The 12,604-nt window shown below is 36.0% G+C and overlaps 1 protein-coding gene across 9 annotated transcripts in view; it reads left to right on the forward strand.

The window, feature by feature from the left end:
• DENND1A (DENN domain containing 1A) overlaps nucleotides 1-12,604 on the forward strand; it is a 543,770-nt gene that overhangs the window by 150,555 nt on the left and 380,611 nt on the right. For all 9 annotated transcript variants that reach the window (XM_059073023.2, XM_067040763.1, XM_059073026.2 and 6 more), the window contains exon 3: nucleotides 904-947. In XM_059073023.2, coding sequence (XP_058929006.1) covers nucleotides 904-947 — 44 coding nt within the window. The remainder of the gene's footprint in view (nucleotides 1-903; nucleotides 948-12,604) is intronic.

Genomic DNA, 12,604 nt, shown 5'->3' on the forward strand with positions numbered 1-12,604 from the left:
TCACTCTTCTTAATGTGTCTCTGAGGAACCAGATCTCTCTCTTATTAGAAAAGATTGAATGTTTTCCTAATCAATAGCAAATGGAGTGCTAATAGCTTTTAATTAGTACACTTCTGTATTGACTTACAGACGATGGCATTGGATTATCTTGCAATTATGATTGAAGAATCAAGTGACCCCTTTCCTAATTCCATTTTAAACAGATGGTCATGAAAGATATCTTCACCTATGTATTTTTATAGTTTCTGAGCAAGTCTAATTATGTTAGAACATAATATCTCATATCATGATATTTTGTTAACTCTGACAAGCTAAAAGTGTATTGTTTTCTTTTGAAGAAAACTTCATCTATTTTCAAGAGACCATAAGTATTTTGAGAAGGATATATTTTATTTTTAAAAGCAGGGAGTTTTGCATTTGTTCCTTGAAAGAATTCTTATCTGATCCTTCCCTCCCCCCTGCCCTCCCCCCCCACCCCCCGCCGCCCCGCCCAAACACACATAAGATCTGAAACTGGCCTTTAAGGTGGTTTATCAAGCCCACATCTGAAACTATGAAAAGGAGGCCTCTGATAAGAAAAGTCAAGCAGGTTTCAGATTGACTTTCTCTGGAAAAATATATCGAGGGCAATTTGCAGCTGGCAAAATTTTTTGCATTAGGTAATAGTCTAAAGTTAACAGTAGTATCAGGTCTTTAAAATTTTTCTTTTTTATATTTCTGGAGGAGGGTAAATGGGAGTGCCTTGCCGAGTCCTTCCTTGTGCTCATCAACATAGCAGCCTCAGCTGCCCCCCTTGGATCCCCTGCCAGGGCTGCTATCATCTTCTGATCAAATATTAATGTGTGATCCTCTGCTTGCTCACTAATCCAAAGCCAATTAATATTATCTGTCAATTATTTACAGATCCTGAGGTGCAGAGGCAATTCCCGGAGGACTACAGTGACCAGGTTCGGAATGCGTAATTAATTTTTTACATGACAAAATTTATTTCACAGTCGTTCAACATATTATTACTGTTCTTTTTACTGAAAGAGATAAATGAATTTTTAGAACGGAAGAGAAACAGTAATTAGGAACCCAAGACAAAAAGTAAAACATTGAAGTAGGATCGAAAATATTGGTGCTAGATTTGGGGTGTTACCTTCAGGGGAAAAATGCACAGAAAGTAAGGAAGAAAACCTATCACAAATTTTACTTTTTATTTTGCTACAGTCTGCAGTTCATTAGCAAATCCTTTTTGGATTGGTTGTGAACTTTTCTTTTTTTTTATGTTACTTAAGCAGGCAAGAACCAGCGTAACAAAAAGGTAAGGATGAAGTTTATAACATCTTCTGGAATTGGAAATAGATTATGAAACTGTGTTCTGGTAGTCCTTGAAGGAGAAGATACACATGCAGGAATGGTCTTTAGGGTGAGGGTGGTTCTAATGATGGTAGTGAAAGTTGTTTGGCCAGTTGGTCTTGCCATCTTGAATTTCCTGCATTCTGCAAGCATGGAATGAATGGAGTGGAAGGAACTATTTTACTCACAAAATACTGCTGAAGTTCCACAGCTGCTCTACTCTTTATAATTAGATCCAGGTTATACGTTCTGGATTCCAGTTTCTATCTTGAGAAATATTAGTAATGTTTTGTAGCTTTTTGGGGAACCTTACATTTTTAGTTCAAACATGCAATTTGGTATGCTTTTTAAAGCAGTTTTGATATAAAAGCATTCTTGATTATACAATAAAACAACTTTATAAAGCCTTTCACATATGGAATATTGTACAATAAAAACATTTTTATGAAGTACATTCATTTAATTTTGTGTATTAAAAAAATGTCCTTGAATGAGGATAACTACAGTGGAATATAAATATCCAGTACAGTAGTAGTAACACCTTTGCAATGTGGCTTGCTGTATAGAGGGCAAGGCATCTGATACATCTTTAGGAGTATAAATGGATAATCAGGATAATGAGATGCTTTGTCATAAGATTTTAATGTACAAGAGCTCAAGAAAACTGGTATGGATTGCTTTGCATATGATCTCAAGACTTTAAAATGAGATTTAACAAAAATAGTAATTTTCTCACTCTACCCTTTGCCTCATCTTCCAACAGGAGAGTTAGATTTTTATCTTACCCTAAATTGGTACGGGATTGAGCCCTTTGGATTTAATTTACACAATCCAAAGATTATAGGACCTTTTTATTAATGGTTTTTTTCTTTAGACAATGTTTAAAGGGTGGAAGATCTTAAAGTATTACTTAGAATAGACTTGAGGCCATAGCTCTTAAGAAAATCATTCTTTTAAAATGTTGTTGTCTAGGTAAACAACCTCTGTGATCCCATGATCTGAATTACCCAAAGACAAAAAATTATGTAGGAGAAAACTTAAAATAACATAGTTAACATCTGAATTTATTCCTTTAAACATAGTTTCTTGCTATATCTGAAAATTTGTGAGCACCATGATCTTTTTTTTTTTTTTTTTTTGGTGTAACTTTAAAAAAATTGCATGGTAATATGTTCATGAGCAAAAAGCAATTTAGGAAATAAAAATAAAGCAAAAATAAAAGAAAGAATGAAAAGAAAGAAAATACAAGTCATCGAAATTTTACTACTCAGAGATAACTACTGTGACAATTTGGTGTTTATTTTTTCATGTTTAGTTCTTTGAGTATATATATGTGTTTATGTTTGGGTAGAGTATGTATATATACAGGTACTCCACATACAAACACGTGAAATATGAGATAGAAATATAGATTATCATCAATTCTGTCACTGCATATAGAGCCCAGTTTACTGATTAAGTATTGTTGTGTTGTGAACTTAGTTCTCTTTACTTTAGTTAATGGATCTTACAAGTATTTTATATACTGAAGTTGGAATTCAATTATAGTAGGAATCTAAAAAATAACTTTTAGCTATTTTGAAGTGCTCTTAGGATAGGCATTTGTTTTCTTTGTCGGGATCAGTGACTTAGTTTTGAAATTTGGAGGATGATGCTCATAGGCTGGATGTAGACTTATGAGGATATGCACATCACTGCCTTATTTAGCATCTCTTCCAACTTGACACAAAGTTTCCCTTCTTTACCACATATAACTCAAGAATGAAGGATGCATGAAAGCTCTACTTTGGAGAAGTTACCTCAAAATTCCAAGAAATTTGAGAGTTGATCTATTAGTAAAGAAAATGAGACCTGCATATTTCTTACTTACCTTTTTATAATTTGGATTCTGACCTTATGTGCTTTCTTTTTAGCATTTGTTGGATTATGCCAAATTATCTTTCCCTTTGGTGTGCTATTATAAAGGAATTCTTATAAATATTTCTATTATATACAAGCTTTAAATGCTGAATGTGTACTTAATCTAGACAACATTTCTAGTATTAAAACATTTATGATACAGTCCATAAGGAATATTTGAGATAATTCACCACAAAATATAGCACTTATTACTACACACACACAGAACCCCGCCGCCCCCCCAGTTTTTCTCCCCATTCGCTTAAACTACTAGTGCTTGTTTTTACATATAGTGTATTTCCCATGTACCAGCACACTTGATCAGAGACGCTTGCTGCTGCTAGATGTTTTATTCTGTGTGTTCTTTGTACCTTACAGTAAAAGAATCTGTCACAAATTATTGTGGCTCACTGCTTTAGAAACTGAGAAAAAAGGGAGGTTAGATTGACATCTGTGACTGAATAATGATGACCAGCCTTTTGGCTCTCCTTGAGCCACAAAGCTAGCACTGCCTTTAGAGTGGAAAAAGAAGTAAGAAGAAAGGGGAGGGATAAAAGAGAGTTACAAATCTGTGGTCCCAGAGATGTATTACTGTTGGGCCAGTTGTCTGTGTGGTATGATAATCCATTTTGATCTTCTCTGTCTTAATTGTCTGCTAAAGACAAATGGGCAGTAAAAGTTCATCAGTTTCATCTTTTTGCTTCTCGTTTAGAAGCAGAATAAATGATCCATCACTACAGAAGTAGCCTTTCTTTCTGACACGGAAGTAATGCAGACCCAACACGTTTTATTAAAATGTTTTTCCCTCATTATTTCAGTCCTCTCAGCTCTGATAGATCTTACTGTTTCATAAAAAATGTAATCTGAAATGTAAATAAGGGTCTTGATACAGAAGGAAGAAGTAATGAGCAGCCTGAGCCACATTTTAGGACTCTTGATTGTAATTACTGACAAAGTGATTTCTCTGTGCCCCATTTTTTTTTTCTTCCTTAAGTTGTCTGTGACACCCTCAGACTGCAATGACGTCTATGGTTTAAAACCATTAAATCAATGTAGCACTCAATATTTCATTTAAAATCTGGTAGCCCTGCTATCTTAAAACCTGAAAGTACAGGCTTTGTTAATTCCTGAAATATATGCAATGCCTATGTTTTTTAAAAGAGAAAAACAAACAACAAAGGCAAAAGCAAGGTCTTTTCATAGTTCATATTATTTATTCATCTGCTTTTGTTTAATGTTTACCTAGTTTAAATACTAAAACATTAACATTGGTAGGATCCTGACTTGGAAAGGATCCTGCATTAAAAAAAAAAAAAAAAACAACCTCTAACAACTTACTTGTGAAATTAAAAAACTTGTTATCTCTCATAAGCATAATCCGAATTAGTCTAAATCATTTTTTTTAAGGTTAAGATTACTAAATTACAGACAAAATTTTCAAGTTACTTTGGGTTTGGTAGCTTAAACCAGATTCTTTTCATTCTCTTACTGCAAGTTTAGATAATGTGGCTGTTAATAAATCCTGTCTAATAGAAAGTTTTTGTTAAAGAAGAACAGAATCACAATAATGTGTTTCTTTCATTTCTAGAAATGGTTTCTCAAAGATACCAACATGTCAATCTAGCATTAAAAATAAGAAAACAAAACATGAATATCTTTCCCTGCTGGAAACAGCCTTGTAATTAATTAAATGGATTTATAATTATTCTGTTATGTTTACTGTATTCATTCATAATTATGGAAATAAACGGTAAAACTTTATTCATTGTGATTAGTGCAGTTTTAATGAATATTAATTGAATTAAAGGAGAAAAGGATAAATTAACGTGTTAGCAAATTATGGTCAGCACTCTTATCAAAACCCCATCTTTGGCTTCAAGACATATGACTTTTCACATTAAAAAAGAGCCTTTAGTAATTATAACATGTAGTATGGGATAATTTAGAATAAAGATATAATAACATATCACAGAGATTTCCATAAGTAGCCTTGTAATGTGTCAAGTACAATAGGCATTACACCTACCATTTAAAAATGCATTAGTTATGATTTACTTATTATATTAAAACATTAAGAATTAATAATTTGTTCTCACAATTGCACTTTTTTATAGCCTGTTTGTTCTAAGAGTGGTGATTAGAATTTAGTGTGCTAGAAGTTGCTTCTCTACTGTGCTCATCTATATTTTGATGAAATATAGCAATTGTCTTAGAGCTCTTTAACTAGAGGTCTGAACATACCCACCCGTCCCTGTACATGTAGATCACTGTTTAGAGCTGCAGGTAATTTTTCTTTCCACTGGCACTGAAACAGAGTTTATAATGAAACCAACAGTCTTTATGCATTTATAGAAACTATAAAAATTTAATGGAAATCTTTATATAGAAACTAACAGTGTTTCTTGTATAAGCTCTATAAGCAATGTAGAAACATGGTACATTGGGAAAAATAAAAAGGTACCCTTTCTTTTATGATTATATATGTTCTGTGTGATTTTTAAAATTTCACTATAGGCAGTTAAGCAAAGTGGAAAAACATGCATCACCTATATACTAAAAAGGAACAAAAATATGTTGCATAACTTAGGCTAATTGTGATGGAAATAGGCATTTCTGAGTTGCTTGTAATTGCTTAAATATGGAGTTTTCATTTGTTCATGCTTCAGGTATGCTCTAAAAAAACATTTAAACTCAGTTATTCACAGTGTAACATATGTAAGTGGATTGAAAGATTCTGATTTGAAAGACAGCGGAGATAATATTTAATCAAGGCTCCCTACTTGCGTGTTGGTGATTGCCTCCTTCTTTTAGTGAGCAGCTGTGTATGGAAACTTGCAAGTTACTTTCTTCAAAATCTTGATAATCCAGAGACTAAACATTTCTATTCAAAACTTGTTCATGTCCTGATGCATTGAAAGAATACTATCTAATAGGAAAATTATAGATATAATCCACAGCTTCTACATTTTTTTGTTACTGTGAAAGGAAGTTCCATTGCACCAACATTGTGTAATATGACGTACATGTACAATATTTACACAAAATGGAAAACAAATGATAAAATTTGATTTTCCCATTATTGTTAGGCAGAGAAACATAAGCAGCGGTGTACCTGGTCTGTATAAAGTATGTGACATTGATTCCACAAAGGTTCCACCAGTCTTTCTATAGTGACTTGTCTAAGCCATAGAATCTGCAAGTTGAAAATTTGGGTTTGTGGGTTTTTGGGCCATGCATTCACCAAGCTCACAAAGAATGGAATTGGACCTGGGTGTATCCTGTTCCTCTTGGAAACTTTTGAGCTTTCTTTTTTTTCCCCATTCTTCTCCAAAGTAGGTGCTGTCATTTTTCCAGCCTATTCATGCAGTCTGTTCAGATTTGATCCACTTTAAATGGTGAAGTCAAGTTTGGTCCTCGAAACTTTTCATGACACCATATGACATGGAACAGAACTTGTCATTTCATTTGAATATTATCCAAAGGGTTTACTTATATAAGGTTCAAATGGGTCGCCATTTAAAATTGCTGCATAACCCAGCCTTAAAAAGACTAACTTATGAGTGGCTAAACTTTCTGGGTTTTTTTCCCCCTCATGTCTGTTTTTGGTGGCAGAAACTGTGTTGGAGACTAGATACGATTTTGTGCATTAATTGCATGAGAGATTAATAAGTGTAGTGTCTGCAGAGTATGAGCTGGGTACCATACCAGGTAAAGATGAAGGAAAATGTAGAAGATTTCATCTCCCCCTTGAAAGACCTTACTGTCTACTAGGCTACAAAGGAAATGCATGTTCAGGTTGTTTCGATAGCTTGTAGAACAATGGCAAGGCCAGAAATTGGGGATATCTCTTTGAAAACTAGGACCTTTGGGTAGTGATGCAACAATGTAATCACATTTCTGCAATTTCTTGTTTTTTTTGTTTGTTTGTTGTGAAGCCATATAAGTTAGTAAGTTAGCAAGAGTGGTACAGAGAAACCCAAGTGGAAAGTCTTGGGGCTGCCTTTAAAGAGGATCATCTTTACAGATTTTTTTTTTTTTTTTTCTCCTGGTACACGGGCCTCTCACTGCTGTGGCCTCTCCCGTTGCGGGGCACAGGCTCCGGACGCGCAGGCCCAGCGGCCATGGCTCACGGGCCCAGCGGCTCTGCGGCATGTGGGATCTTCCCGGCCCAGGGCACGAACCCGTATCCCCTGCATCGGCAGGCGGACTCTCAACCACTGCGCCACCAGGGAAGCCCAAAGAAGATCATCTTTTAAGCCTGTTTTAGATGTGTGCTTTTCTAAAAGTCACTGTTGGTTCATGGATTTTTTTGAAACCTCTTGCTCAAAAAGGTCAGTTTCCGTATTTCTTACTAACTTGTCAGTCTGGGATTGTAGGTAGAAATGTAATTTTCTCATCCACAGATAGAAACTGTTAATTTCTTCAGACTCTAAAACCTGGGAGGTGACTGTTTAGTGTAATGGCAACAAAGCACCCTGCTGAAGCCGCTTTCTTCAAGTAGTGGGTCAGTATCCACAATTGCCACCAAATGTAGCCATATTGAGGGACCACATTACAGATTCAAAGAGATTCATTGATAGATGGCAGATGTATAAATGCATCCCAGATTAAATGTCTACTTCTTTTTATATGTTTAAAAGTGTCCCATTCTTGATGATTGGCTTGTTTAAATGTTTTTCAAGTCATAGGCTCATGGATGGGGAAAAATAATCCTAAAAAATAATCTATCATGGGTTGCCTCTTATTTCTCCCTGTGCTGTTACAAGTCAAATTTATCACCTTGGATGATTGCTTTTAAAGTGTTCGCTGAAGAAAAACCACTTTGTATACAATAGATGCTATTCTGTCATATCTATATCTTTCATCCCCCCCCCCCCCGCCCCGCTCCCATTTCCAGAAAAGGGTGAATTTAAGAATGGGATGGGGTTGGACTGACTTCTTAATGAAACTGTATTTCAAAACCTTAAACGTTTAGCCAAACTCAGTTGAAAAAGTGATACATTTTTTGATTTAAGGCTCTTCTTTTGAGTTGAAGATTTCTTCCCAATTTGGTCACTTCCCAGCTGTTACAGTTATATAGAAGGAATCCATTAAAAAGACAAATTCTTTTTGAGCTATTCTTTCTGAAGGCATGCCAGGCTATACAGCTATGTTGTACTACTACTTACTTGAATCTGACTCTAGGAAATGGAAGTAGGCAATCCCTATTTATACATTCTTATTAGAAGTGTTCTTCTGGTTTTATATTGGCTCCAAAAAAGCCCTGGTAAATTTTAGACATCTCTGAATACTACTGGATGGTCTTATTTCTGGTGAGTTACTCAGTGATAACTAAGTGGACTGTGGCTACTTTTGAGAGTTGTAGTCTGAGTCTTTTTTTTTTTTTTTTGGTACGCGGGCCGTTTACTGTTGTGGCCTCTCCCTTTGCGGAGCACAGGCTCCAGACGCGCAGGCTCAGCGGCCATGGCTCACGGGCCCAGCCGCTCCGTGGCACGTGGGATCTTCCCGGACCAGGGCACGAACCCGCGTCCTCTGCATCGGCAGGCGGACTCTCAACCACTGTGCCACCAGGGAAGTCCCTACTTCCCTTTTTTTTGTGTGTGGTACGCGGGCCTCTCACTGCTGTGGCCTCTCCCGTTGCGGAGCACAGGCTCCGGACGCGCAGGCTCAGCCGTCATGGCTCACGGGCCCAGCCGCTCCGCGGCATGTGGGATCCTCCCAGACCGGGGCACGAATCCGTGTCCCCTGCATCAGCAGGCGGACTCTCAACCACTGCGCCACCAGGGAAGCCCAGTCTGAGTCTTAACTTTAACCTCAGTTAATCAGTCGCTGTTGCTTGTTTGGATGGACCTGCAAGTCTACAGTCATCAAGCCCTGTTCATTATCCCTCCTAAATTGCTCTCTAGTCCTAGTCTGCTATTTCCTTCTGCATTTACACTCTCAGCATCTCTCCTGTGGAGTTTTCCTAATGACCTGCAACCTAATGACCTTGTAATCACTACATTCTATAAGATGGCCAGAGATGTCTTTCTAAAAGCTAAATCAAATCACACCATTTCTCTTAAGTCAAAACTCCTGATGGTTCCCTGGTGCCTTCAAGATCTACTGCAAATTTCTTTACTTAGATTTGAGGCCTATCAGTCTGTTCTTGCCCCAACCTCCAGCCTGGTTTCCTACCACTTCCCTTCATAACCAGACATAGAATGTCGATTTCCCAGCATTATTAGCTCTCTGCCACCTCTATATTTTTGCCCAAGATGTTGTTTTTTGTTTTTGTTTTGGTGTTGCTATTATTTATTTAATTTATTTATTTTTCATATCTTTATTGGTGTATAAATGCTTTACAATGTTGTGTTAGTCATCACTAATCATTAGAGAAATGCAAATCAAAACCACAATGGGGTATCACCTCACACTGGTCAGAATGGCCATCGTCAAAGAATTGAGAAACAATAAATGCTGGAGAGGGTGTGGAGAAAAGGGGCCCATCCTGCACTCTTGGTGGGAATGTAAATTGATACAACCACTATGGAGACCAGTGTGGAGGTTCCTTAAAAAACTGAAAATAGAACTATCATATGACCCAGCAAGCCCAAGATGTTTTTATGGTGAGAATGCCTTCCTCAGTTCCCCCTCCCACCCAATATACTTCTTTTCAGCATTAAATACCCTGCTTATATCACTTCCTCTGTGAAACTTGCTCTGACTGAATTAGTCACTCTATCCTCAGCACTTGGAGAGCTCTTGGAGCATTGACTCCTTACATTGTACTGTTTATTTACCATGAACTCTTCAAGTACAGGAATGACTATAGTCAGTGTTACTGGCTCTTCTCAGCAGCTAGGATAAATTAGGGGCCAGTGAATAATTGTGAATATAAAATATGTAATACACAGACATGATTGCTAAGGAGTTCAGATTCCAGAAAGGATAGTACAGAGCATGGCCTTTGGAGCCAGACTGGGTTTGAATTCCAGCTCTGTCATTTACTGGGATTTACCTCTTTGGGGTTTCATTTTCTCACCTGTAAACTAGAGATAATCATGGTAAAGATATCATAGGATTCTTGTGAGGTTTAAGTGATTTTAAATGTGTAGAGTGCTCAGAATAATACCTGGCATTTAATAATAACCAATTATTATAGAGTACCTACTATTTTTAGGGGGTAGATTCAAGGTAGCAGGGTAACCTGGTTTTGGTGCTTTTGTTTTATCAGGTATTAGGATTATGTGTGATAAATTTGCCTCTAGAATTTCAGACTGATCCTAGGAAGAATTCTGAAAAATCTTTTCTTTCTAAGCCCACACTGTTTGGTCTACAGCAAAATTTAGAGAAGTCACAAAGGTAAGAGAAATTTGTCAAGTAAAGATGAAGAGATAACCAGAAACAGTTTCTGAATATTTATGTTCTAAAATGTACGGAAAATATGGGAACTCTTTAATGGTGATGAAGGGATTTTAAATAACTAATTACTTTTATTTCTGTTATGAAAGCTGTATTGAGACTTTCCATTTTCAAAACCTCAGAATTTAGTAATGGGTCCCACTGTCCTTGTAAATTAGCCTTTTTGGTTGCATGTAGTACTTTTTATTATTGTGTAACTTTCATTTTAAAAATACTTATGTGCAGTAGAGTTAAGATTCCTCTAGCTACCATAATTTCAAACTAACTGTCTAACTGACTGAAACTGTCAGTTTCAGATTTCAAATGTGAGATAACATGAAGCCCAGACTTTGAACTATGTATGTATATGTCTGTGTGTGTGTGTGTGTGTGTGTGTGTGTGTATGTGTGTGTGGGTAGAAATGGAAAGGATAATTAAGATTGTTTTTAAATAAAATTGAGCTTACCCAAAATCATTTACTTTCATATCAACCTTGTGAAATATATAATATTGTTTCACATTGCTTTTATCCCTGGAATATTTTTATGTAATATTTTATACTTTTATTTATATAATACTCTATGTATTATTAAATATTAGATATTTATATAATATTTAAAATATCTAGTCTGCTTGTCTAGTTAATGCTGACCCAACTCTCAAAAGTCAACTCAAATGTCACCAGCTCTGAGGAGTCTTTGATATCCCCTGGGTAGACCTGACAGTCCCTGCCTTTTTTCCTTGACCATGCTTTTAGAAAACTTAAAACCCTTTATTACACATACTTGTTTATGTATCCTTTCTCTCTCCCAGGCAAAAAGTCAGGGATTCTTGCCTGCTACATGTCCACATCTGTAGGACCTGGTACTGTACATGCATGCTAATAGGCCAAATATTTATATATAATAATAAACAACCAAATAGTGTTCACTTCACACTGTGATCTTTGGGCTCAGAATTTGAACAAAGTAGGACAAACCAAAACATACATTTATTAAATCTCACCTTGCCTAACAGAGAGGAATTTAAGATTCTTATATTTGAATGTATTTCAAACATGATGCCTCGTTAGTAATATCTAGTTTTAGAAGTGTCAGCAGTAATTGATAAGAACATTATTTTTATTAGAGAACTCTTCCAACCTGCCAGATATTTATCATTCCTGGAGATCTAAACCCCTGGTAATTTGAGAAATATTTTTGCATTTTTAAAATGTATCTGTTAGGGAGGGTGACGCAAGAGGGAAGAGATATGGGAACATATGTATATGTATAACTGATTCACTTTGTTGTAAAGGAAAAACTAACACACTATTGTAAAACAGTTATACTCCAATAAAGATTAAAGATAAAAAATAAAAAATAAAATTATCTGTTATAACAAACAGATTTAATGGCAGCTAAAATACTTTTCATTATTCACTTATCTCTTAACAAATATCATCCCCCCTAAAAATTTTAAGCGCCTTTTTTTGGGTATGTTTGGCCCAAAGAAAAGTAGAAGGCAAGTATCCCCATTTTATATGAGATTTGGCTTTGGAAATGTTACTTTCGGCAAAGGCTTTACTTTTTCAGCATCATTTTTTTTCATCAATAAAACAAGGAAGTAATGCGGATTTTGTAGAATTTGTAGGAGAATTAGGCATGATGCGTACCCAATACCTGCATTAGTCTAGTTTAATAAATGTTTTCTAATGTAGCGTGAAGAAAATGAAGCAAAGAGAAGATTTTGCCGTTTCCATGTAATTGTTGATGTCTAGTATTGTACTAAGCCCTAGAATGTAGATAACTCCTTAATGTGGATAAAGAGCCTGGAGTCAAGAGATAAAAACTAACTCTTCTAACACCACTCCCCAGTTTCCCATTACAAGGCAGATGGAACATCTATTTGTTCTTTCAGTACCCTTCAGACAAGCCATGGTTTTCCCTCTCTCTAAGACTAATGACCATAGCATCCAATCCAGGACACTTGTGAGAGCAAA

This window comes from Kogia breviceps, chromosome 8 (genome assembly GCF_026419965.1).
Source record: "Kogia breviceps isolate mKogBre1 chromosome 8, mKogBre1 haplotype 1, whole genome shotgun sequence".
Classification (NCBI taxonomy): Eukaryota; Metazoa; Chordata; class Mammalia; order Artiodactyla; family Physeteridae; genus Kogia; species Kogia breviceps.